This window comes from Sceloporus undulatus, chromosome 5 (genome assembly GCF_019175285.1).
Source record: "Sceloporus undulatus isolate JIND9_A2432 ecotype Alabama chromosome 5, SceUnd_v1.1, whole genome shotgun sequence".
In the NCBI taxonomy this organism is placed as follows: Eukaryota; Metazoa; Chordata; class Lepidosauria; order Squamata; family Phrynosomatidae; genus Sceloporus; species Sceloporus undulatus.
In genome coordinates this window covers 106,939,806-106,967,564 of record NC_056526.1, presented here as the reverse complement: position 1 = coordinate 106,967,564, position 27,759 = coordinate 106,939,806, and the positions used below count along the sequence as shown (strand labels likewise).

At 40.3% G+C, this 27,759-nt stretch overlaps 3 protein-coding genes across 4 annotated transcripts in view; 1 reads left to right on the top strand and 2 right to left on the bottom strand.

Moving 5' to 3' along the window:
• The window catches only part of TSPO (translocator protein), a 32,501-nt gene extending 21,371 nt beyond the window's left edge, over positions 1-11,130 (top strand). The window contains exons 2-4 of the mRNA XM_042467103.1: positions 6,391-6,586; positions 8,841-8,979; positions 10,747-11,130. Of these exons, the coding sequence (XP_042323037.1) occupies positions 6,399-6,586; positions 8,841-8,979; positions 10,747-10,920 (501 nt within the window). The 5' untranslated portion in view covers positions 6,391-6,398 and the 3' untranslated portion in view covers positions 10,921-11,130. The remainder of the gene's footprint in view (positions 1-6,390; positions 6,587-8,840; positions 8,980-10,746) is intronic.
• LOC121931679 (signal peptide, CUB and EGF-like domain-containing protein 1) overlaps positions 1-27,759 on the bottom strand; it is a 299,857-nt gene that overhangs the window by 2,661 nt on the left and 269,437 nt on the right.
• The window catches only part of TTLL12 (tubulin tyrosine ligase like 12), a 29,790-nt gene continuing 14,965 nt past the window's right edge, over positions 12,935-27,759 (bottom strand). For both annotated transcript variants that reach the window (XM_042467100.1, XM_042467101.1), the window contains exons 3-14: positions 26,583-26,781; positions 24,659-24,818; positions 24,282-24,415; positions 22,773-22,849; positions 20,736-20,852; positions 20,437-20,631; positions 19,171-19,282; positions 17,887-18,038; positions 17,705-17,786; positions 16,322-16,390; positions 15,203-15,341; positions 12,935-14,637 (exon numbers count right to left, since the gene is read on the bottom strand). In XM_042467100.1, coding sequence (XP_042323034.1) covers positions 14,486-14,637; positions 15,203-15,341; positions 16,322-16,390; positions 17,705-17,786; positions 17,887-18,038; positions 19,171-19,282; positions 20,437-20,631; positions 20,736-20,852; positions 22,773-22,849; positions 24,282-24,415; positions 24,659-24,818; positions 26,583-26,781 — 1,588 coding nt within the window. In that variant the 3' untranslated portion in view covers positions 12,935-14,485. The remainder of the gene's footprint in view (positions 14,638-15,202; positions 15,342-16,321; positions 16,391-17,704; positions 17,787-17,886; positions 18,039-19,170; positions 19,283-20,436; positions 20,632-20,735; positions 20,853-22,772; positions 22,850-24,281; positions 24,416-24,658; positions 24,819-26,582; positions 26,782-27,759) is intronic.

Here is a 27,759-nt window from a genome sequence, read left to right as displayed (position 1 = left end):
CTTAACTGTCATAGAACAATAAGCGCATCACAATGGAAGTCAAGGAGCATCAGAATGAACTCCTGAAATGCTCCTGGGAATCAAATATGATTGCAATTTTATTTATTTATTTATTTTTGCATTGATAGATATTCCTATGACAGGCCAAAGCTTAAAACTGTACCTTATTAGCAATATACCCTTGAGTAGTTTTCAACTTATGGCAATTCTATAATGGGGCTGTCTTGGCAAGATTGGTTGAGAGGGGGATTGGCTTTGCCTTTCTTTACCTTACTCTGAGGCTGAAAGTGTGTGACATGCCCAAGGTCACCCAGTGGGTGTCTGCTTTTAAAATATAGTCAGTCCAAGGCAATTCAACCATTGATATTCTCAAAAATGATATGAGTATGAATTTGTGCTTGGAAGCCCCCACATAATCTTAGTGTAATATGCATTTGTCACAGCTCTGTTTCTTTAACTCTCTATCTTATTTGTGTCCACTGTGTTTCTCTTCCATCCTTCTTTTTCACCTCCCATTTTCTAACTATATTTCTGTTGGGCTACATGCCAAGGCATCTGCTTTCCTACATGCAAGTCTTTTGGTATTTCCTTTCCTTACAAGCTGAAGAATACATGGCAGACATCCCAGATAACTGCTTGCTGACCAGTGTATTGGTCAGAAAATGTAGATGCTTTTGAAGACTAAAATGGTCTAAAATCTGGCTATGAGGGGTAGGGATAAGAATGTCAAATGGAAATTCATTGGGTCTGGGAACAGATAGGACAGACAAAAGACGGTTTTATTTTGTGTGTCTTTTTCTCAGATAAATGTTTGCACTCAATGCTTTTTCCCTGGCTCTGCTACTTTGCCACAAACAGCAACATATTTTACCATCAGAAAAATAAGGTGACACAGGAAAAAAAACTGCTTTATGCCTAATAGTAATCTTATGCAGACAGACAGAGATACAGGTGAAAGATCAGAAAATGTGTTGAAGATGTCAGGGATAAGTGCCCACTGGCTTCACTGTGTGTCCACCTTTTTTTCTGGTGACTGTGTTAATTACCTGTATAACATTCATATGTGAAGAGCTTTTCCCAACGCAGCACTATAGTAAGGCCTTATGTGACCACTTGTGCCTCTTATACAATTAAATAAATGGACAGAAGTCGGGGTGTTCACAGGAATTTTTTAAAGTGGAGAAACAGATATATAACTAGAGTCAGACTACCATTTCTGGTAGATGTAGTTGATTGAACAGTGGCTAGATCCCACCACAAACCAATAAAGGTGTGTGTTGGGTGTATAGGTGTGCAGACTGTCTCTGTTTCCCCCCAGGATTCACATGGTCTGTTGCACTGAGTAGTCATGGTCTCTGAGAAAGTCCTATGCTAGGTCTACACATCCAGAGCTTGCTGCCATTAGTTTTTTAGATTATGTCTCCCAGAATCCTCCAGAGAGCATGCCCTAAAATGAGCCAGGAGGTTCTGTCTCTCATTAATGGAGACCACACTTATCTGGGTGTGTCTGCATAACACAGTTATACCAGTTTCATACCACTTTAACTGTCATGGTTTCATGCTATGGAATCCTAGAATTAGTAGTTTGCTCAAGGACTCAGAATTTTCTGCTAGAGTGCTCTAATGCACTCCAGTTTGGAGCAGTGCACCTCTCTATCAAACAATTAAAAAAACAGGAAGAAAAAACCTTAACACATACTTTTTTTTAAACCACAAAACAAAATATATTTCACAGTCAAACTAAAGTAATCTAACTAAACTAATTCTAATAAACTACACAACTAACAATATACAACAGACATACTAAGACGAGACTAGTACAAGATATGGCTTCCAATTCTCTGGTAAGTAGTTATAATTAATAATTCTACTTCATCTAAGCCAATGTAAAATAGGAACATAAATTGACTGCTAAATAAGTGATTATCATCTAACTTCTACATTACTTAGGCCCCATACAGACAGATATAAAGCTGCTTTGGGTCAGTTTTGGAGGTATGCTGTTTAAATGATGCATGCATACTAAAGAGTCTGGAAGGTGTGCCAAAGCTGCACTCCACTCCTTAGGACTGGATCGTGGCTTTGGTGCGGCTTCCAGACTCTTAGTACGCATGCATCAGTTAAACAGCATACCTCCAAAGTGACCCAAAGCAGCTTTATTTTGGCCTGTCTGTATGGGACTTACATTATTCATTTTAAGCTTCACCACCTGATTCTATCTTTTTCCCCGTTACTACTCATGTACCCTTTAAACAATTTCCATTCAGTGCCTTGCCACTTAAAAAAAAAAAATCAATTTGTCTATTTCCACTAAATCATATAGTCTTAATATCCAGTCCTCAGCCACTACTGAAGACTGGATATTAAGTTTGGTCATAAATGGCCATTGCAGTGTTCTTTCACCTCTGTGCATAAATTATTCTCACTGTTGTAATCATATACTGCAGAATTCTTCTATATTTCTCGCCCAGTTGTTCATCCAGCTGTCCCAACAACAACAACAACAACAACAACAAAATCTCTGTTTTTAATTGCAATGTATCTTTCAGTATCACTTCTATCTTAGTGTAACTCATAGTTCAATATTTTCTTACCTTTTCACATATCCACCATTTATGTTACATTCCCAACGAAACAACAAATCCCAGGATTCCATAGGATGGAGGCCTGACACTTAAAGTGGCATAACATTGTAAAGATACACTTTCTGTTTGGCTAGTTCTCCTTTTGAGATATCAGCAGTTGAAATCACCTCATTTAGCGGCTCAAAACAATGAAGGTGGGCCCAGTGTAATTTGTTAGAAAATTAACAGGCAGAACAGTGATTACACATTTTGCTACAATGGGGTCAAAATGAGGATGTTGAACTACCATATAAAAATGTCCTTCCTATGAAATTTTTTGTTCCTCAAATTTATAGCATTGTTGTAATTTCACACTTAATCTGCGTATTTAGAAATACAGTTTTGAGCACCCAAGGAGGACAGGCAAAATTAACAAGGTTATGCAAACGTAGCAAATATGTGTGTTTTAGGTGTGAATGACTTTCAAAATCTGCAAGGCAAGACATTTAGGTATTGAAGGAAAATTTATATGGCAGAGTTTACGAAATGTATTATTTGGGAGTCTGTACTCTCATATTGCCCCCCGTAGCTACCCCTCTGCTTGCTGGTCCTGCTACAGTTAGCTTACAGTTATAAACCACTTAGGCAGTGATGTCCAAACTCTGGCCCTCCAGGTGTTCTGGACTTCAGCTCCCAGAAGCCTCAGCTACCTTGGCTAATGATCTGGAATGCTGGGAGCTGAAGTCCAAAACACCTGGAGGGATAGAGTTTGGACATCCCTGGCTTAGGCAGTGCTTAAGTGCACTGATAAGCAGTATAGAAATGTACTTGCTATTTGCTATTGCTGCTAGAAAATGTTGACAATCCAGATGGATATTCAAGCTAGGTGGAAGTACTCAACGGCTAGGATTCTTTTGGTGACATATGCTGGTGTACCATCCCACATGTCCTTTCTGGGTTCTTGTGGAAGGAGGCATGTAATACCTCCATGCACAATGACACTCCCAAGCGTAATTGTTCATGCTATTGCTACACCCAACCTCACATGCAGCTGGATCTCTACCAGGAGGCCATTGGCTCTTTCCTTTCCTACTGCAAAACTGGATGATGTTTGGGATCTGCCCTCCCAACTGGATGTGGAGCTTTGCCCAGTTCCTCAAGCAGAGGCTGCATGTGGAAGCCTGGGAAAACCATGCCAGCTTCATCTTCTGTTGGCACTGAACAGAATCTTGCCCAGTGCCTTGCTCTGGCTTGCTCACACCCCGTAATGTAACTAGTCCTGTGTTTAACAAATATATGTAGAAATTTAATGATTACACGTCCTTCCATTATCCCCAAACCCGAAAAAGCCTTTATCTATTATGCTTCTGTTTTGACATAGCCCATTAAAAATTAAATAAAAATGGTTGAAATCCCTCCTCATATAGCACTAATTGTCTGGTAAAAACATTTTTGAGAAGTGACATTTCAGCAACCATTGGGTGGAGTACATGTGCACTTTGTAACACATATCACAAAGAAAGTTTGATAACTGTGATAAGGAACACCTTTGAGCAACTAAATGAAACAAGCTGCACAGGTTTCTGTAACTCCTTCCTGGGCCAGGCCCCAAATTTGGTCTGTTGCCAGTTATAAGGTGTGTCTGGCTTTCTCAGTTCCAGCCTCTCATACCCATGATCTTTTCATTTCAGGGCCTAATCCTTTTGCATATCCTTTCACAATCCACAACTTCATTGTGGATTCTTATTTGGTGTTAGTTCTTTCTTTGTAGCAGCTGGAAATAGCATTTGCCTCACTGCCAGTCCTATTTAATCATATTTTCTTGTTTTAAAATGTTGGTTTATATATATTAGTTTTAAAGAGTTCAGTTCAGTTCATCTTTATTATGGTCATAGACCAGCAGAAGTTTTAAAAGGGTATTTGAACATGCATTTTAATGGCTTTGGCATTATGCTGACTAATTTAAACAAAGGGAGTAGAAGGATAGATATGAACTAGCCTAATGTAGTGGTTTGAGCTTTGGACTACAACTCTGGAGACGGGTTGAAATCCCTGTTCAGCCACAGAAACCCACTGGGTGACCTTTGGCAAGTCACTCTCTTAGCCTTGGAGGAAGGCCAGGGCAAACTCCCTCTGAACAAATCTTGCCAAGAATGGGCACACCTTAGGGCTTCTATATGTCAGAAACGACTTGAAGGCACACAGCAGCAACAAGGATAGACATATCACTGGATATGTGCAGTACTGAGTAGTGGTTTGCATGTGTGTGTGTGCCTCTCAATTAAAACACAAGAAAGATTTGTGTATTCTTTTAAATTGCAATTCAGTAGGATCAGTGGCCACACTCAGTTTTAAGTCACCGCAGAGTAGTTAAAGTAAAAAATATGCACATGTGAATTTGTTGGTGCTTCTCTTTTGTCAGAAGTCTCAAAAGTATCTGAGTATAGACTAATCTGCCATGATGGGTCCTTATCTGCCCTGGTGGTGCAGTAGTTAAATGCCGTTCCTGTAGCCACAACGTTGTTAGTTCGATCCTGCAGGGCTCCAAGGTTGACTCAGGTTTCCATCCTTTTGTAAGTTGCTAAAATGAGCATTCAGCTTGTTGGGGACAATTGGCTAGCACATTGCAAACTGCTTAGGGAGTGCATAGCAATATACAGTTGTCCCTCCTAATTCATGGACTTGGAGTATGCGGTCTCGATTATTCATGGACGGCAAGTGGGGAGGGACAAAATGGCACACGTGCCCAAGGCACGTACCACCATTTGAATACGTGTGATTTTCTGGATACGTGTGATTTTCTGGATTCGTGGAGTGGTGGTGGTCTGGAATGGATCCCCCGCGAATCAGGAGGGATGACTATAAAGCGGTATAGAAATGTAAGTGCTCTTGCTATTATCTGATCTCCCATCTTGCCCTCTACTCCTGGCTATTTTGTCATATCATATCTTTCTAGTCAAGACTTTAAGCTTTGGTGGAGTTCTGAAACTACCAAATAGAGAGGTGAAATAGGGCCTGAACAGACAGGCCAAAATAAAACTGCTTTGGGCCACATTGGAGGTATGCTGTTTAAATGACACATGAATCTTAAGAGGCCCAAAGCTGTGCCAAAGCTGCGCTCTAGTACTTAGGACTGCAGCGTGGCTTTCGCATGGCTTCCAACCTCTTAGGATGCATACTTGTGCTTGTGTGTCACATTCTAGTGTCAGGGTCACAGGTAAATGGTCACTCTCTACATGTTGTTCTATCACACACCTAGGCACCATAGAAAGCAAATCATATGATACCACAAAATAATCAATTGTAGAGGACCTGCGGTTGGACACAAAGGTGAAGGGGACATGTATGGGGGGGGGCTACATTATTGTGCTTTGTCAATATAACACTCGCACACTGATGCACCGATGTCTTGTACAGGCATGTGCAACTGTGTGGCTTATCAAAGGGGCAGCCATGCAATGGGATGGCATCTGGGCAGACATGAGAGGTATTTGGAGGTTGCAGGTGGTGTGTTTGTGTGATGGTGTACATGTATGGTGAGGAGGCAACAAAAATAATCCACTGTTGTGGGTTGATCCTGTGTTATGCAGTCAGCCTGTGTATATTCAACCTGCCTTGGGAGTGGGCCATGTGAGCACTGGGGTTTCAACGAACTTTGGGAGACAGACCACTTTTTCCTGGCCATCTGTTCCAATCCTGAATACGTATTATTCCTGAAATAGGAATTCCAGCCTTATATGTCAAGTCTTGTTTGCTGCAAATATTTTCCTGGTATGTGCAAGGCCAAGTCTCACCATGTTTGTATATTTCTGTGTATTTGTTGCAGAATCTGTAATGGAAGTAGTAAAGTCCTGGGGTCCCTTAGTTGGCTTCACCCTCTTGCCCAATGCAGGAAGCATTTGGGGAGCGAGGATCGTGAGGAAAGAGCTTCCTACATGGTATGAAACCCTGGAGAAACCTTCCTGGCGGCCACCTAACTGGGTATTTCCGCCTGTGTGGGCGACTTTATATTCATCGATGGGGTATGTAGTTTGTTTCTCAAAGGGCAACATTTATGTTTCTTTCTGTATTCCCTTCTGGAAATTCTGTGTAACCTTCTTCTGACTTTGGATATTTCATCAGAACATTCTCAATTTGCCTGATTATATGTACTAGAAACTTAGAGCCTGAACAGACAGGCCAAAATAAAGCTGCTTCGGATCATTTTGGAGGTATGCTGTTTAAATGACACACACATTTTAAGAGGCCAGAAGCTGCGCCAAAGTTGCACTCCAGTCCTTAAGACTGGAGCATGGCTTTGGCATGGCTTCCGGCCGATACATGCATAATTTAAATAGTACCTGTATTCCTCCAAAGTGACCTGAAACAGCTTTATTTTGGCCTGTCTGTACAGGCCCTTAGTTTTGAAATTAAAAAGAGATGCAGATATACTACCAGTGAAGTAGGGCCTTTTTTAACACGGTAAGAGCCTGAATGGAAGCTGGAGTTAGGCATCACTGACAAAGGTCATCTTCAGTGAACAGAAGGCTTTGTTAGAGAACTACAAAATACAGTATATGTAGGGTGGTGGTGGTGGGCAAATAACTATGGGAGAAAAGGAATGGAAGTGACATATGGGAAGAAGGGAATGAAGCCTGAAAATATCAGTACCTAGGCACAGAAGCAACAGAGCAGTTAAGACAAAGAAAGATCACACTAGGCAAACTCTAGTCACCCGTTTCTCCCTATATTGGCCCCTGGAGGCACATACTTCTTTGTGAAAAATGTGTCTGCAGATTTTTCCTGTTTCAATAGTACTTTAATGCAAACTACTCATTTCTCTCCTTAGGCCAGCCCACTGTTTTCTTGTAAGCCAGATTTATTTTCCTGCTCTAGCCATAGTGTGGTTTTCAAGCAAGGACTTGTTCAGGGACTGACTGTTCAGGTGATATGCAGCCCTGCCCTTCCTCCTTTGTGTTTCTTGTGAGCATATTGAAAGCAGAGATTACGAACCTTGTCATTGATTTGCGTTCTCACATTTTCTCAGAGAAAGGCATGGGTAAACCTTCTCTAAACAAATTCTGCCAAGAAAACCCTGTGATATGGTTGCTGTAGGATCATTCAGAATTCAGAAATGATTTGAAGAAACACAACCAGAATCATCTGAGCACAGATATGCCTAATTAACCAGGAAGTTCTGTTGGTTCAAACTACTGTAGTTTCTTCTACAGTACAAGGTTGCATGTGTTTGGGTGCCACCTTGTGGGAAAGATTTGGAAAAGCTCTTTTTAAAACTACATTTTTTATCAGATACACCACTTATTTAATACTGCAAGTTCTAGAATATTATGGGTGGAGATATAAGGGAAACCTTGGTATATAACGAACGTTGCCTTTTGATGCATTTTTTCCTTATCATCCTTTTAGCTACCATTTCTGTCATGTCCTTCCTTCAGGAAGCTTATATTTATTATCACATTCAAAGAAGTTTGCTGGAAACATGTAACTTGTCTCAGGCCAACCTGCAAGCTAAGAACAAACAATAAAGACATGTAATTTAAAGGTACATGTTTGTAGTACTGTAGAGAGAAGGCTACACAGAGATGATGTGTGTGTTCAATTCATTTCTGTTTTGGTGATCCTAAAGTAAACCTGTTGCAGGAATTTTTGGTAAAATTTGTTTGGGTGTGAGGCTGAGAGTGTGTGACATGCCCAAGGTAGGTTTTCATAGCTGAGCGGGAATTACAGTCCTGGTCTTCAGAGTACTAGTTCAACACTCGATCTGCTACACCATGCTGGTTCTATACAGAGAGATTATGACTGCAATGCTGGGCTGGGAAACTACAGTGCCCCTTGTGCCACAGGCCAAGCAGTGATATTTTGGGCTCCAAATCAGCCAACAATGCTACCCAGAGATAACCAGAAGTCACCCTTGGTTTGCATTTCTGGATTTTCAGATGGAATATAGGCAATCTTTGATATGTCTGCATTAGGTGGCATTTTGAGGCACATTATGGAGAATCCTTTGCCAGAATTAAAAACAAAAACAAAATTGTTTATTAGCTTTGGAGGATGATAGGGGGAACTTAAGGGGCCAGGGAGTTGTATATAGACTACAGGTTGCACCCCCCCCCCCCTTTCCATAGGAATTAGCACTTCACAGCTTTTGCAGTAGTCTTATGACTGTGGTATTTAGGGGTTCTGTATCATACACACACCAAAAATCAATGGTCATATCAATATCAAAAGCCCTTGTGTCCAGTTAATTTTCTGACACTGAGATTGTCTTCCTTTCAGATATGGTTCTTACCTGGTGTGGAAAGAACTGGGAGGTTTCAATGAAAAATCCATGGTTCCACTTGGTCTTTATGCAGGAAACCTAGCACTGAACTGGTCATGGGTTCCCATATTCTTTGGAAAGCATAAAATAGGATGGGTAAGTGTAAGTGAGATCCTGTGTTATCTGCTAGAATGAGTTGTAATATCTACTAGGCAAGAAGATGGTGGCTGAACACTGGTAATAAAACAGAAAGGACTTTAAAACTAATTTACACCTGGGTTACTTTGAGCTTCTCTGAATTTTTATTTAAAATGAGAGTGACGTTTCAAACAATGATCAAAATATAATACTTAACAGGTGAAAAAACTGTGACAGGGTAATTTGATTTTTAGGATTTGTCCCTCTCTCTCAGTCATAGAGAAGAGCCATAACCAATGTTATTTATAAAATATATTTCAAAAGAATTTCCTACCCACATTGCATATGATTACTTTATGGAGCCACATGTGGTGGTGATGTTATCATATAGGGATTTTAAAAGCAATCAGACTAATTTGTGGAGGACACACAAAAGGGATCTTGCAGTCCTAGTAGGCAACAAGTTGAATATGAGTCAACAGTGTGAATAGGCAGCTAAAAAAGCCAATGTAATTCTAGGTTGCATCAATAGAATTATAATGGCCCCATATAGACTGCCAAAATAAAGCTGCTTCGGGTCACTTTGGAGGTATGCTGTTTAAATAATGCATGTGTCCTGAGAGTCCGAAAGCTGCACCAAAGCTGCGCTCAAGTTCTTAGGACTGGATTGTGGCTTTGGCGCAGCTTCGGGACTCTTAGGACACGTGCATCATTTAAACAGCATACCCCCAAAGTGCCCCGAAGTAGCTTTATTTTGGCTTGTCTGTATGGGACCAATGTTTAGATTGAGGGAAGTAACAGTACCATTCTGTTCTGCCTTGGTCAGCCTCACCTGGAATACTGTGTCCAGTTCTGGGTACAATTAAAAAAGGATGTTGAGAAGCTGGAGCGTGTCCAGAGGAAGGCAACCAAAAATGGTGAAGGGTCTGGAAACCATTCCCTAGGAGGAGAGACTTGGGGGGGGGAGGGCTGTACAGCCTCCAGCTGCCTCTTTTACAGCCAGATCAGGGCCGTGGCAATCACATGCTGTGGCCCAGATCTAGCCATTGCAGGGCGTAATAGCTTTACGGCGCTCCTTCAGCGCTGTGTCATGTGAACGCAGTGCCAGAGGAGCCCCGTGACACTGTGTGCTGTGTGGAGTGGTGCATGGAGTCACGCCGTCCTGGGGGCGGAGTCAGGGCGTGTGCCATGTGGGTGGTATACCCAGACTCCGCCCCTATGCCAGTCTTTAAGGCCGGTCTGCACAGGGCCTTAGGGAGCTGGGTATGTTTAACTTGGAGAAAGTTGAGGTCTGATACCCCTATTTAAATATTTGAAGGGTTATCATATTGAGGATGGCGCAAGCTTGTTTTCTGCAGCTCCAGAGTCTAGGACACGGAACAATGGATGCAAGCTACAGGAAAAGATATTCCATATAAACATTAGGAACAACTTCCTGACAGTAAGAGCTATTTGACAGTGGAATATGCTGCCTGGGAATGTGGTGGTGTCTCCTTCTTTGGAGGTCTTCTAAACAGAGACTGGGTGGCCATCTGTCGGGGGGTGCTTTGATTGTGTGTTCCTGCAAGGCAGAGAGTTGGACTGGATGGTCCTTGTGGTCTCTTCCAACTCTGTGATTCACATCATGTAGTATGACAGTCAGTGAATAAATTGGGTGAATACAGTGTAATTTGACAGCTTTTTTAAAAAAAGGCAAAAGGGGATGTTGGAAGAGCAGATTTTAATAGCGCTCTCTGCCCTGGATTTCAATTAATATTGTCTGCTAATGGCTTTATATTGTCACAGGGACTGGTGACTATACTGCTAACCACAGGAGCAGCCACAGCAACAACAACAGTCTGGTATCATGTCAACAAAACAGCAGCATATTTGTTGTATCCTTACATAGCCTGGTTAACTTTTGCCTCTGTGCTCAACTACCGCATCTGGAAGGACAATCAAAGTAAGAAACACAAGTAACTTGTACACATTTTCCTAAAGCAAGCCTTGGCAAAAGCAGGACTTTTTTTTTTTAAAGAAATAATTTTCTAAATTACTATTCTGTTGCTTAAGCCATTTAGGCAATTGTGTGTATGGTTTTTTTTTAAAAAAATAATAATGTACATGTTAACATGTAAATGGAAGTTTACGACATAAAACTGAAATAAAGTTCAGTGAGAGATAAAAGAATTATGATTTTTAGCAATGTGTTTGTAGCTCTTTCGTCCAAGTCCACAGTGGTGTTAATATGGGAATTGGGAAGGGAGCTTTATGATAGAAGAAAGAAAGAAGGGAGTGGAATACATCTACTTCCAATCCTGGGTTTACCTCAAAGCTCATCAACACCTGCAGACATCTGGGCTTTACCCTAGCTAAAACATTCAGTTCCCTAAGGGCGAAAAGAAATAAACCATAAACACTATTGGCAGATGTGGGAGGGAGAAGGGATAATTCAACCTACACAGGCCAAGATGACACAGTGCCAGGCACCTAGAAGCAGATTAGTTAGAAGAGACCCCAAGGGCCATCAATTCCAATCCCCTGCTCACCATAAACCAGGCCTTGCAACGCCTAACTAGGGCCCTGTAACGCACCGTGAAAAAATGGTACCCAAAATGCTTTGGCTCAGTAGTAAGTATGGGTAAGGGCACCAAAGCCTACTGAGCTCAAAGCACTTGGCTGCTTAGCAGAGATAGGGAGATTAAATTAAGGGAGACCTTAAGGGCCACAAAGGCTTGCCATGCAACTTGTACACACCGGAGAAACACATGGGAAGGTGGAGCCTAGTGGGCAATGGATACCACACCACTGGCGTAGGCTTACTAGCTATGTGGATTCAAAAGGCAGGGGCCCAATCTGATCAATGTCCCCCCAATCAGGTAACAAAGAACCGTCTCATAGCTGGCTACATTATAGTCCCATGTAGTGCTGTCTGCCCCTGCGGGCCCAATAGAAGTCAACCGCATCCCGCCTGCTGAGTAACTAAGCAAAATTAATAGCAATACAAAATTACTGGAATTAAAAGAACTCAAACTGATACAGCATTAAACAATTAAAAACAAAACTGGATTAGCCACAGTGACTGGGCCCACAAGTACAGACAGCGCAGTAACACCATACCGCCTTGTGACTGCACCCAGCCACCAATGTCTCAACATAAATCACATACAATGATAATGTCTCAGTCACTGCTAGCTGCTGGAAAATGCTTGGGATGTAAACATGGGAGGCCAGCAAACATGCCTCCCCCACCATGATGCTGCATGGCATCGGGTGGAGGGATCCAAATTGGTTGATTCATGTGTAGAGTGATACATCTTCATGACACTGAATAAAATGCACAATAAAACTTTGCCCACTTTGCAAATGCTGGGGCAAAAAACAAAACAAAAAACCAACCCATAACATTGGATGCAAAATACCCAAAGGCCAGGCAACTTTCTTTCACGGCATGTTCTTGCATTAATATGCCTAGGTGTGTGATAAGAAAGCAGCTTTTCAGGCAAGTGTCAAGCCTAGTCACTCCTTCATTCACTGCTGCCCAGCATGGTGGTGTTCCTTCCATATGCAGAGTTTTGCAATGTCTCACTGCCTAGTGGAGCTTACAAAGTTATTTTTTTGGACAGCATTCCTCACTTTCCTCCAAACAACAAATGGGGGATTTTGAAAACTGTAGTCCCAAGCTGACCTTTCCCAAGCTCTGTCACCTATGATGTGATTTATACATCACTCAGATGATACAGGCAATGAAAAGTTTTGTACAGTAGCTCCTCTGAAGAAATCTTGCCAAGAAAACACCATGATAGGTTTGCTTTATAGTTGTCATAAGATGGAAATGACCTGAAGGCATACAAGAACAACAACATTTAACATTAGGAAATTTGGTGACTTATGGTCACAAGTGGAAACCATAAAACAGAATTAACAGACATTCGGCAGTAGGAAGAAAAAAATCTATTTACATACAGCACAGAAGGCACTCAGATGGCTGGGCTACACTGGTTTTAAAGTTTATTATCAGACAAAAAGGCATAATAGTGGAAAGAAAACATCACAGCAGGATATTTTATTTGGCCTTCAAACTCTTCCCCCAGCCCATGCCAAAAGGTGAAAGATGCTAAAGGAGCAGCAGTATCAGTCTTACTGTTTTCTAAATGGACATACTACTTCACATTTAAGGTAACTTATTTAAACAAATGTTTTCAAAACAATAGATTCTGATTGGGAAAAATATGCCAGTGAAGTCAGCTATAACTAATCTACCCACCAGCCGTCCCTGGCTTCATGAGAGTAGCTCTGGAAGATCTTTTAAAGAGGTCATTAAGGAGGGAAAGCAATATGAAGGATGAACACAAACACACATGCAGTACTTTCCAAAAGCACTGTGTGTAAAGCAGAACAATACTGCCTTGGGGGGGAGGTGTCCTTTTAGAACAGGATTTAAGGTCCAAGTAGACCATAAATCCTCAAGTCTTTTCAATAAAGATAATGTATAACATGAAATATTACAGTTATAGTTTTTCCTTCTTTGTAGAAAAATGTGATTATGATAAAATATGAACAAATTAAACAGCTTTTAAAATATGATTAGGAAAGCATAATTGAAATGCAGGGTTAAATGATCTGTCTGGTTTTTTTTAGAAAAAAGAGGTCCCAGTAAAAAGCCAAGGAACAACCTGAAGAGCAACATGTTTGTTAACCTTTGCAAAATAATGCAATAGAAGGTGGCTGTTAGGTGGGGTTTGGGGGAGTTAAAGGGGGGCTGTGAGAAATTTATGGGCCCTTCTTTGGCTCTCCAGGTCCTGGACCAATATACTGAGTGGATTCCCCTCCTATAGCTCTGGTGCAGAAGTGGGAAGGGACTAGGGCAAGACAGATGTTTGACTCAGAGCTTGACTTGCTAGTATGCTTGACTTTCATACACATAGAAAAGCAAAAAAGGAGCATAGATTATGCAGTGCCGTCTCTTTTTATATATCATCACATAGAGACCAGAATTGCAGACTATCTGCTACATGAAAGGCAGGGACTGGTACTTTGCTGCAATATTGTTTATGAAAACTGAAATCTGTGGACACATGATCCAGCTGCAGCCTTGAAATAAAATGCTTTGCTTTACAAACACTAAGTGAATTAAAAGGTGGGAACACAACTCTATTAGGAAAAACAATGACTTAAAATTGCCCTAAATACAATAAATCATAAAGGAGGTTGGAAAAGATACACAGATTCTTCCTTGTAAGCAAATTAAACACAGTAACTACAGAGACAGAAAAAAATAAATTGATTTGCTAATGAACTACTGAAAATATCAGTATACAATAAAAATATATTTTGTGGAAGTAAGCTGGCAATAAATGAAAGAGAAGAAAGCTGGAGAACAGGGGAGAACATAAATCACGTACAATGATAATATATGAAAAACTGATTTGTCCTTGTTGCCATTATAGAAAAAAGAACAGTTGCATAAGCAGCTCATAGAACTGAAATATAAATATAATATATATCACTGTGAAGCACATATTAGCCAAGTGAAGCCACAGAGCTAGAGAATGGAGGTCACATGGCAACCATTGGGTTCATCCAAGAAGAGGGTGCTGAAGACATCGTTGAAGAAAGTTGGATGGTATTTGCAGGCTCTGTCACAGTCAGGGTTGAAATTCACCTCCAGGATCTGAGGCTGCATATATGGTTTTCCTAGAAGATAGATAATGTAAAGTTTTTTTTTTTGAGGTAAGGGAGAGAGCTGAATTACAAAGACATCTAAGTGAGATGCCACATTCACTAATCAAAGACATGATGCACACATGGCTGATCCTTATGGTGGTGGTGCAGATATGTGGTCCCATCAATTCTAGTCAACACAGGGAATAGTAAATGATTATGGGAGCTTCAATCTAGCATTGAAATGGTCATACATTCTAGACATAAGCTAGAGCCATAGAGATCCTGTTTTTATCTTCCTGCTCAAAAATCCCTTACTGCACTAGTCCAGAACCTATCATCAACCTTCAAAAATAGCTTTGTGGTGTATGAGAAAGACTAAAAGTGGAAGGAGCCTTCTAAATTCATCCCCATAAAGGAAGCACCCTTGGGTCCCAGTGAATGCTGAAAAGAGAAAGGGAGCATTCATTTTTACCTCTATATAGTTCTATAGGGTACCAATAAAAAAGGATTTCCAGATTTCCAAGTTTCAAAATAGTTCTATCTTTATCTATGAAGTTAACCAAAGGATGGAAACAGGAATTCATTACGTAGTTACCGTCACTGGATGTCTCCCACTTAAGCATCAGGTCAATGGCATAGACAGCTCGTGAGGATGGATAGTCACAGATGCCAAGTGGCGCAGGCTTTGCACAAGCAGCTTGGAATAACTCCACAAAGGCCTTAAAAATATTTTCCTAATGACAAAGTCGCAAATACAATAGAAGCGGCTGTTAATACCATACAAATCATTACAACCCCATACAAATGAGAGCCCAAATCGGAGCCTGGATAACAAGTAACAATAATATGATCAACACTATTTTTTGGTAACGAGTATTGTAACGACTTGGATTTTTTAGCATGATGACTAATGTTAGTTATGAACTTTTGATTTTGCAGGTGCCATTTTGAGGGATATTTGTATTTTTAAAATCTAGCAAGGAACTATAAAGTAACGTGCTAACAACAAGTAACATAAGTACTTTTAATAATGAGCAACAGAAAGGAATACACACTGTAGTTTAGAGTGCTTGTCTTCAAAGTGCTGTTCAGGCTCTCCTTTGAGTATTATAATTTTTTCCAGGGTGCCAGATACTGGCACCATATTTATTTCCATTCACTACCATTGTGTCTTTCTTTCCTGGAAACTCACTAGTGAACAGCACAAAGGACTACCACTTAAGAATAGCACCAACCAATGAGCCTAAAATAAAAATCTGTAGTAAGGTTTATGATCCAATCTCACCCTGCTTCAGGTCCCTCCTGAACACATACTTTTGATTTCTGTATTTTTTTCTTTCTTCTAAAAAGCATACATATCAAATGATTTTGACCAAAATATGATATTTAGACTTGGGGTTCATTCAGACTTATTAAAGAGGTCAGGAAATATAATTATCACTTTTTCCCTGAGATCCAAATGATGTTTTGGTAATTACAGGAAATTTGAGGCTTTTCCTCATTTCCCCCACAACTTTTTAAATTCCTACTAGCATAGCAAGATTACTTTTAAAAAACCAACAACAGATATTTTGTGGGCAGGAAGTGGCATAACATGGTGTGCAGAAGGTTATCATGACCAGTTAGCAGACGAAAACTGAAGCCCTGGGAACCTTCTGTCAAAAGGAGGGGAAAATGGAGAGAGAGAGGTATCACTGAATCAGCAGTGTCTTACCTCAACAGATTTCCAAGAACAGTCAGGATATTGCTTCTCAAAGAGAGGGATAAATTCATTATAGTGGATCTGGAAAAGAAACACCATTTAGTCAATCAAGCATCATTTAAGATCATGTGGTCAATCCTACCCCCTATGTCTGACCCTGTGATAGGGTTGCCAAAATGACTGAAAAGCACACAACAACAACAACATCTGTCTCTGCAATCCCCACAGCCACACTCACGTATAAAACGTACCAAAAGTGCTACTATTCCTTTGGCTTTCTCCCTGTCCTCAAACTGCCTCAAGGATGAACTGCTAAAATTGTGCACCAGGACTGTCACTGGGAGGGTGTGGGGAGTGCCTACTCAGAGAGGGTTGTACACCTGGTTGGGTGATACACCTGGCGGGACTGGCATGGCTGGTGGGCGAGCAAGAAAGTGCATGACCTCGCTTTCTTGCTTGCCCAACATCTGCACCAGATCCTAAATAGGCCCCTGTGAAAGCTGCAGCCCTCCTTTCCCCAGGGTCAGGTCCTAAACTTGACTTCTAGAGGATGCAGCACCACTCTCTTGTAGTGGTCTAGTTGGTAAACGGGTGGCCGACAGGCGAGCAAGGTAGCATGAGGGTGGGAGGTCACAACAGACCACCATGTTCCCACCACAGCCCTTCCAGGTGACAACACATTCAGTTATCACAATGGTGTGCACTAGCCCTGGAATCAGTCATATTGCAAGTGGTCCTGAATCTGCCAAACCTTCAGCAGATGTCTCTGCATTCTTTTTCTACTCCCTGTACTGCAGAAAAGCCCTCTCTAGAGGTCTGTTTTTGTATGAGGCTATAATGGGAAACCAAGTAATGAGATCCTATTCCAGCAGGAGTTCCTGCGTGTTGTGAAAAACACCTCAGCAGCTAACCAGCCACCTCCCTTCCCTCTTCAGCTGGCTTCTTTCTTCCCTGTAAGTCTCAGGGCTACCAATGCTCATGTCGCACACTATGTTGTAAAAATATTCCAAGAGTACTATTCCCCCAAAAAAAATTGTTTTAGTGAAAACTGAAGCATCCTTTCTTGATCAATCATTTGTACATCAAGTTTGTGTTATGGGAAGAGACCTTAAGGAATTATCATTATGGCCCTGCTTCCTCAAAGACAAATTCACCTCTTTCAGCTGGCTTTTGATGAATATTTGCTTATATGTATTAGGGAGATCAAGGGGGCCTATATAGGGCTTTCTTGGTGGTTCAGCAGTGAATGGATCGCTTCAGCCTCTGCCTTCAGAACATGTCACCAGCTAAACTGGTAAGGACTTGAAGGATAACATATAACTTAAAGCACCTTTTAGGCCAGCCACTGATTCTTAGTGGAGGACAAGGTCTCCTTTTTCTGTATCATTTACTCACCTGTTTTAAAGATACAGCAGGATCATAGTTCATGACAGTAAAATGCTTCTCATAGTCATCCAAATCATCAAGGGAAAATGGCCTTTAAAAAATAAGAAAGGGGAAAGTACATTAATTACCCACGAAATTCAGAAGTTCTAGAAGTTCAAATCTTCTTAATATGCTGAGAAAATGGACATTACCGATTTGAGAACCGTAGCCAAAAGACATCATAAACATACAGTCTGAGTGGTTTAACAGATCGCAGCAGAACAATGTAACGAATGTCAAATTTAACCAGACCCACATCTTCAAGATGAAACAGTACTGGTTTCTCAATATACTTAGACACCACCTGAAACGGAAGAAAATAATTATGCAGGGCAGACAATTTAACAAGGTTTTATGTTGCACCCAGTCTTTGGAACAATAGTATGCTTCCAAGGCAGCTTACAAGCAATAACTATGTGAATACTACCAACAAAACTGAGAGGCTCAAGCCTCCATATCCCTAAGTAGGGAGACTATTTCCCTCCCGATGCCTACCAGTCATTCTTCAGCAATATGGGGTTTTGAATTTCAAAAGACTTAAAATAGCTTTCAAAGTCTACTTAAAGATGGGAGGGTGGAAGTGCTGATCAGATCTCTGCAGGGAGTTAATTCTGTTAACTGAGACCACTACTGAGAAGGGCCTGTCCTTGATACCTACAAAGCACATGTGAGGTAGAGATTGCTCTCCCTTTCCTATGCCAGTAAGACTGGATGGACACTACCCTGGAAAGCTAGGAAAGATCCTGGAAAATTAACATGATTTCTTCTAATGTGTTAGCTTAAACATGCTTCATAGTTTCTGGTCTGATTTCATTTTGATTCCTTTCCTCCCCCTAAGGATATAGATCTATGCATACTTATCTTAGAGGAAGTCCGATGAACACAGTGATCTGTATCTGAGTGAACATGCATCAAATTGTGCAGAAATTTTAGAAATATATACCTACACATTGTAACTTCAAGAATTTGCGCCTCACAGTAATTTTTGGAGCCTGGTTTATGATCCTGAAGAACTAGGCTACATTGCTTGCCTTCTCTATCAAAAACTGTTATTACATACTAGAATTGGAAAAAGTACACATAAAAACATGCTGAAAGCTTAATTACTAGTCAAGGAAGCAAGAGCAATAAACTTCTTGCTGAAGGATATGTTGCTTCACTGCAAAGCAGTGAGCTGCCAGAACAGCCAAAAACTGCCATGCCAAAGTTTTATTGCTCTCCTAAAAGTACAGAGAGCTGCCTTGCAAGGAGCTTTTTGGAAAACATTTCACATGCTGGAATGCCATAGTCAAATTTCAATCTGAGTTCAGCAAAAACAAACTAATGCTGCGGCAAAAACATTTAAAACTTTTTGAAAAGGGAAAAAGGAACCAAGAGCTACATCAATTTCTTCCAGAAAATAAATGGCCATGCCTACAAGGCTTGCTTGTACTGACCTTAGGGATGCTCTCTCTCTGGCGGATGATGGTGTTAAGGCTTTTGGTGATGTGTGTGTCCAAGCTCCTGGCTAGGTTCCATGGTTTGCATATCCAATGATTGTCTTCACCTCTGCAATAAGATTGAGAGAAGGAAGGGAGGAGATGGTAGATATGGATTCATTTAATGCTTGAACAAAAACATTTCCCCTCAGGCAAGGATACTTTCTGTCAAGTTATGCAACTTGTGCCTCACTAAACCAAGCAGCTGCTGTATTTTATTCCCCATTTTAATTCTTTGTTCAAGAGATGGTGCCTGACACAATGGCTGAAAACATACCAATGGACAGAGTGACTGGGACTTCAAAAACAAGACATCTGTTGATATCTGGAGTGGGTCTAAAGGCAAAGTTAGTGGGCTGCATGGGTCACAAATTATGAAAAGCTGCTCTAAAATCCAAAGTTTTCAAGACTATCAACCAATTAAATCAACCAGGTATCTTTTGCCTTAATCGAACTTCAGTGTAAGTACATCCTCTTTAATCCTCAAGATGCTCTCCTGAGACTCCAACAACTAGGCCTGAAGCCAAATTGAACTGTAATAGTGTAATAAAAAGTAATAAGTATTTTAATAAAAGGCCACTAATTGTTGCTCACAACAATGTTATTTTCAGACTGTGTGCCCAAGATGGTAGCATTGTGAAGGAAACTGGAACACAGAAGGCTAAAATATTTGCTCTATGCAATTTCAATGCCCTCAATCCAACAATAGTAGCACTGAACAAGTTAATAAAAATCTAAGGAGTAAAATGCTCTCCAAAAGCTCAAAATAGGGGCACTGGAGAGTATAATAATTTCCATTTCTTTCTGACCAGCAGTTCATGAGGTCCATTTTGAGAACTGTTTCAAATGCATCATAGGTGGCCGTAAGCAAGGTGAAAGAACTTACCCTGTGTAAAAAAAAATATAGATGGTTTTATACACACTGCAGAAATAATCCAATTTGAGACCACTTTAAGTGCCCTGGCTGAGACCTAGGGAATTCTGGGAACTGCAGTTTGTTGTGGCGCCAGAGCTCTAACAGAGAAGGCTAAATAGCTCACAAAACTAATGTTTCCAGAATTCCCTAGCATTAAGCCAGAGCACTAAAAGTGGTCTCAAATTGGATTATTTCTGCAGTGTGTTTTGGCCTAATAAGCTTGTAAAATGTCTGGTATATTAAACTGAAAATTAATGTTAGAGATAATGGAATTTAAGTAATTACTACTGTGTAAGAAATGTACTCACCTTCTCTCACGCTGCTGAAAGAAACTGATAAACTGTGGTAACTCTGTGCAAAGATTAAAAGTACGAGGCAGCCATTTTGGTCCTTCACTGCCTCCAACTCGCCTTGAGATGGATGCCAGACAATCCTTTACTGTCAAAAGATTCTCACAGGGAAATTGATTCAGCATCACATGAGGCCTTTCTTCACTTAGTTTCCTAGAAGTGAAGGAAGGCAATTAAAAAAGAAAGCTCCATGGCCAAATATATGCAGATTGGACAGGTAAGAAAAATTGTTACTTGCAGGGAAATAGCTGTGTAACCTGTAATCTTTGAAGTGAGAGAAGTTGTAGAGAATATCTGCTTCTTGCTCAGAGTCCGTAAATTCAAAACGAGGGTGTTTCAGATTCTGAAGTACCTGTTGGAGATCTGTGTAAACTCTGGCAAAAAGGGAAGGAAGTGAGAAAAATATAATGAAAGGAAACAAAAGGTACACTGAAATTCTAACAGCACAAACTGAATTTCCCCAGAAATTCTAGTGGAGCTCCATAGCATTATTCTAAAAAGTGGATGCTTATTTCTCAGATTTGAAAACTGCCTTTTTGTGGAACCATAGCCTATTCCTAGAATTGGGGCCCTAATACTGGTCAACCACCCACAGTTATGAGAAATTTGACATAGGATCATGTTCACAGAAGCACAGAGCTGAAGGAGCACACAAGAACCACTTAGTCCAACTCTGTGCCATGGAGGTATACATTTTTGAAAGATGGCTATCCAACCTCTGTTTCAAAGACCTCCACCATTCTCCCTCTGAGCCAGTCCATTCTACTGCTGAATAGTTCTTACCACTGGAAGTTCTTCCTAACATTTAACTGGTATCTCTTTTCTTATAAGATGAATCCATTGGTTTTTGTCCTAGTCGCTGGAGCAAAAAGCAAGCTTTCTACATCTTCTACATGACACCCCTTGAAGTATTGCTCACAATACTTTATTATTAAGATGAGGAAGACTCACTCAGATTTCTGCTTGATCACACCCACAATTATGACTCCAGTACATGGTTTTGGTTAATTTACAAGAAAACAGGCATAGGCATGCATTCAGAGTTCTTGTCATGTAGCTTAAGAACATCTACATGGACTTTTTAAATAGAGAATTTTTTCAAGCAGCAAGCATACTTTTTCCCATATGGACAAGAATGCAGGTGTGCACATCTAGTTTGTGGTGAAGAGAAAAAAAGGGGGGATGGTTGAATTAACCTAGTGTTCACCATGCACTGTTTCACATCTGGTAGAAAAGACGAGAGGAGAAAGGCCTTCTGTGTATGTTACTACAACTGTTTGCCAGGTCAACAGCCAAAAAACCCAATCATATACTTGTGCTTAACCTAATGTGCATCCACACCGGTGCGTTAGAAGCAACACATGTTGCAGCTGTTGCTAGTTTTCAAGCAGTTAGCTTCCCTCACAAAACCTGTACATACCCAAACACTGCAGGCTTTGCAATGTTTTCCTTGCTCTGAAATGACTCATTTCCACCCTCACTTTCCCCCACAGTTCTGCTAATTCTCCCAAGTAGTTTCTACAGCATTTTATGACACCCATTAACTATGTTCTTGGAGTGGAGTACAAAAATATTGAAAACTATAAAATATCAAGAGTACACCAGCCCCGAGAATTGAAAACAAGTTAAATATCCTCAAAATTAATCTTAGCAACTGCAGTGTCAAAGGTTTAAAAAGCACTAAAGCATATTTTTAAAAATGAGTAATCTCTTAGATCACAAAGGTGAGTCTCTCTGGAGGGTTTATCACAAACAGGGTGCCACCAATGAAAATGCCTTTACATTTGTACCCACGCACCCACCCACTTCATTTCATTTTTGCAAGAGCCTCTGAAGACAATGCCAGGCTTTAGGAAAATAAATATGGGTGGAGAAAATCCTTCAGGGAAATCCTTTAAGGCTTTAAAGGTTGAAATACTTTGAAATAACTGATTGGAAGCCAATGCAAATAAGAAAGCAAAGGCCTAATATCAATATTTCTTTCTTGAGTGCACTACCTATTGGTTCCTGTTACTTTTTTTGTGTACTGAGTGCTGATGATTCATTAATATATCTTATGCATTAATAAGCCTCTCTGCTACAATATTTTAAGAGCAGAATGTCTCCTTTCTTTTCTGCACATCACCATACTATCCATTGTATAGCTGAGATGGGGCAATTGGGACCAAGGTTCCATATCAGAGAACCCCATAACTGGAATCCCATTTCTCCCTGAGTAGCTGGACATTTAACTGTTGAAAAAGAGGCACAGAAATAATATGTTTATTGTAAAGAAAACCACTGGTAATACTTACTTAAAGATTTTATCCTTGTTATAAACAGGAAGATTTATTGAGACAGGTAGTTTTTCCTTGTTTTCGTTTAAGATTGCCTTTAAAAAAAAAAGGACAACAAATCCCACAAGTTATGAAGGTTTTTACACCAGAGGGCTTGTTTGTTCAGAGGACAGAACCAGAGGTGGAAAACTTTGGTCCTTTGGCCTAGTAATTACATGCTCTCTCTGCAACTGATCCAGTCTTTTCCCTCCTGGAGGCTAATCTACTTCTCCCAAGCATCCTCTTTCTGACCCCACTTGCTATCCTCAAAAGACTGTTCCCAAGGGAGTCAAGTCTTTGAAGGTTTCCCACTATTATATTAGTCAAGGCTGATAAGAACATGACTGTAGCCTGATTTGATGTGTGCTCAACTGAGTTCAACATGGTATACACCAGGTAAATGCTATCCTTTGACATACATGTTACAAACAAGTAACAGAAATGGCATACATTTGTGATACTAAACAATCAATTTTGACACAACACTTTGCATATTCTTTAACTTTAACTAAGTAACTATTTCTGGGCTGTCTCACAATTCTATTCCTGAGCTCTCTCTATTCAGGCTACTGACTTAAATGTATTTTACCTGAGCTTATTCAGTAGTTTTTTTCATTTAAAAAATTACAATTGTACTAATAAAGATACACTGAGATCTTTCCATAGATTATTGTGAGCTCTAAGGAGAAACGTAATACTGGTGTCGTGATTCACACAGCCTATAGATGCAAACAAGACATTTATAAACTATTTTTATAGATTATCTGGTATAAATCCAGATTCTATTGTGTATATTTTCAGTGAGATCTTTTGCCATTAATTGCCTAAAAATAAGTAAACCTAAAGCTAGGAAGACTGTCCCTGGCTGCGCCTATTATTTCTTTTTGTAAATAAGCCAAACCGAAAGCTAAACACATATAGACAGTCACACTACATCTGTAGGTAAGTACCTATGTTGTTACAATTTCTCCAACAACTTTGTTTATTAACATAGCTCAGACAAAGTGGTGTGAAATAACAATGATAAATCACTTTAAGGGTATGCTCTTTAACTAGTGTGGAAACAGTGTGGAGTAAGAGGTATTCTCACATAGTATTTCAAGTGATTTCTTCTATATATCTATGCTAACATCTTTTATCCATACTACATTTTAACTCTTAAAAATAAGAACTTTAATTTTAACAGTATGTTACTGCATTAGCTCTTCAAATTTAGTTTAAGAATCTAGAGACTGTAAATTTAATTTCAAGAGGCGAGATTGGGTGTACAACTAATCTGGATCCATGTTGAGCTATACACATGTGAAGGCTCTTCCATGCCACTGTATTTTCCATCTAAGCTTAAAAAGAAAGTGGCATACAAAGTTATACAATCCATAAATGAAAAGGAGATCAATGTCCCTGTGTGAAGGAAGTGCTTCTGTACAAAATCTGTACAGAAATTAGTGCAGCTGCTCTCTCCAAGAAAGCAATCTGGGTAAAAGGTACCTGGTAGTGATCATCCGATGGCTCTGGTGTGAAATAGTTGACATCTAGAGTGTCACTGGATACCCATGGCAACAGTCGACACCTCCTGAGTAAACGGTCAGTTTCCCCATAGGCAAAGTCACGGGTCACTTCCGCTGTAAGAAAATGAAGTACATATAAAGGCATTTCCAAACATTTGTCATCAACTTACAGTTTGATGTTATGAATTCCTATCACTAACTGTCCAACTAATCAGAAGAATTTTGTGCATGCATATCTGTCTTGGGTTTGCTTACTGAGATAGATCAAACTTGGCACCCTGACTTGTCTCTCACTTGAGAACCAGAGACATAATCCACTCCCCTCCTGTTTCAAGAACATATCTGTTGTACACTTACCGCCAGTTTCAAGGTCTCTTAAGGGCCAGAGAACAGTATAAGCCATTTCCTGTGGCATGTAAAATAGTGGTGCTGTCGCAAAAGTGGGCTCGTCTGAATGCTGAATTCGAGATCCAAATTCATCCATAATGTACCATACTGAGACTTTGTCCTCTGCCGTCTAGATGAGAAGAACACACTCAGTCATGGGCAGAATAAGGGTTATATCAGAAAGCATTCTACACTGACAATTAAGGAGCTAATTGTACAGACGCAAAACAGCAAATGCCTTCAGCCAACCTATGACTTCACACAATATGTTTCAGTGCAGCCTTAAAGCAGGCTTCCTCATTTTCTTTGAATATCAAATGCATATGCAGCAAACCTGCTGCGACTATGTGTAATCAGCAGATCCTTTCTTAAGAATGTGCTTCTATTTTATTTATTTAATTTGTAGCCCATCAGACTCACACATGGGCAGCTAGCACTAGGCTTCCATCATGGGAAAATCTCAAGCCACAGCCTTTTTGTATTTGGGACTCTGACAGAATGCATGCTATTCCTGTCACAGGCAAAAAAAATGCAGGTTTACCCCCACCTACTTACCCCTGGGACTTTCCCATCTCCCAAAGTACTCAAACTTCACTTTCTGCTAGAGGTTTTCTCCAACAGCACTTTCTGCTAGATTTGTTTTGTGTTTTAGTCTGTTATCAGCTATACCAGTGATTCCCAAACTAGGGGCTTCCGGGAGTTTTGGACCTCAGCTCCCACAATCCTAGACCACTGTCCAAGATGGATGAGGTTTCTGGAAGTTGAAGACCGAAACACCTGGAGGACCAGAGTTTGGGAATCTGTATGCATTCTATGACTCCTCTTCCACTTCCACACCTAATTTGAAGTGAAAATCTTGAGCTTCAAAGCCCCAGATTATTTACAATCAGGATATTTAAAGGCCCACCTGTCTCTGAACCTAGTAATACATTCAGATCTTCCAACACGGAACCTACTGTGGGTGCCGCCTCCATCAGAGGCAAGGTGGAGGGAGGGCTGCCAGGAAGATACCGGTGCTGACTGAATTATAATATGATGCTGTCAGACAAGTTGCCTAATGCCTGTTTTAATGTTCTTTCAGCAACAGATAAATCCATTTTTATTTGGTCAAGCTTTTTGGAAGCAATTTTAATCCTGGTGATCATTTTGTCTTGCTTTTATAAAATTTGTGTATTTTAGCTACTTTTAAATATGTGTTTCAATTATTGTTTTCCTTTTTTGGGTAAACCAATTTGGAATATGATTGAAGGATAGTATGCAAATACTTAAAATTAAGTACAGAATACCACAATATACCCAACAAAAAACATTAAAGATTGGTTGGACCATGACACCTCCCCCCCTTTAGCTTTCCCAATTTCAATTTGCACACTATTAATTATTGTACAGAAAATCTCCAGAGAATGGCATTCCCCCAATTCATTCTATACGAGATCCATCTGGATGCATTTGAAGCCAAAGTTTAAACTTTGGCAATTGACATCTCTGTGTGTTCTGTTAAAGTTTTTAGTATTCACTCTTTTTATTTATTTAATTTTATTTTGCATCCTTTAAAATTAATGTGTGTGCTTTGTGTATGTGTATCTGCTCAGTAATACCACTTTCCTCCCTAGTTAAAATGCCACTGTTATAAAGAAAAGATATTTGTCTGAATTTCTCCTTGTCCTTCTTCAGCATAACCATATCCTGCTGAAATATAACAGGACAAGAAAAATAAAGTAAATGGAACCAATATTTTGGGAGGTGAATTTCCTCTACCACAGAATTCCCATAGAAATCTCATTCTATGAGACTGTGTCATTACCTCCCAGATGGAAATGTTTTCAAAAGATCATTATTTCGTTGTCTCTGCAATATCAAAAAATAGTTTACAGAAGTGCTATTATGGACATACCCCACATGACAGCTGGTAGGTCTGGTTGTATTTCCACATTTCCTCCAACACTTGATCAATAGCTCTTTCATCTGGCACTTCCCCATGGTAGTCTATTCCCATTAAGTTGGCCATTCTGTGAAGCAGACCAGGGACCTGCTGCAGCTGTTGGCGGGCATGTCCCACACGGTACGTCCAGGCATGATCAATCAAAAAAATGCTTGGAAGACAACATGTTGTCACGTAAGAACAAAATGCATCACACGAACAGTAGTTTATAATCACCACTGTGCTTTGATTAGCAAAGAACTAATTTAAAATAGGATAGCGATACCATCCTACATTCCCCCACTTCCCATGCAAATATAAAAGAAGCTTTGGCTATTTAACTTTGACTCCTTTATTCATTGCAACATCAAATAGTGTTGCTTCTCCTTCTACAAGAAATATATCCCTTTCCATCTGCTTCCACGCGAAAGCTCTGGTTCATGTTCTGGTCACACCTCACCATGACTACAGCATTTTCCTCACTGGAATTCCATTGCCTCAACTTGGCCTCTTCACCTCTGCCCAGGACTGTCAGCAAAATCATTCCTCTCTCTTGTCACTTTGATATAAAACACCCCAAACTGCTTTTTAAAATACCTTGTTTTAACCACATGCACCCAGATTCTATCCTTATTTTCAAAACTTTCATCGCACTGGCACTCTCCCCTTTCTTACCCTCATATTTAGATTATATCTTGTGACCTTCCTATCTCCAAGATGTAAGATCCAGGGTTTCTACCTCCAAGATACAGACTCCATCTTTTCCTCCCTCCTGTCTTGCATGCCCTTCAGAGCACCCATATAGTGACACCAATCCTCCTTAAAACCCATTTCTGTAAAATCTTTGGAACAACTCAGCTTTCTGTGCTGAGTGCATGCAGGATAAAATCACATATTCTATTGACCTCATCCACTTCTGTCTCCTTTAGGGCTGGGAACTCTCCTCCCATACTTTGTAAAACACCACACACATAAAGACACCACCATTTTCAAATCTGCTTCCAAGTATTAAAATATACAGTCTGCCCTTCCTTTATCCATGGGATCCGTTCCAGACTCCCCTGCGTAAAGAGAATTCCGCCTATGTTTGAGCCCCATTTAAATGAATGGGGCCCGTGCACGCAGTGGCGTGGTGGCACGGGTGCGCACC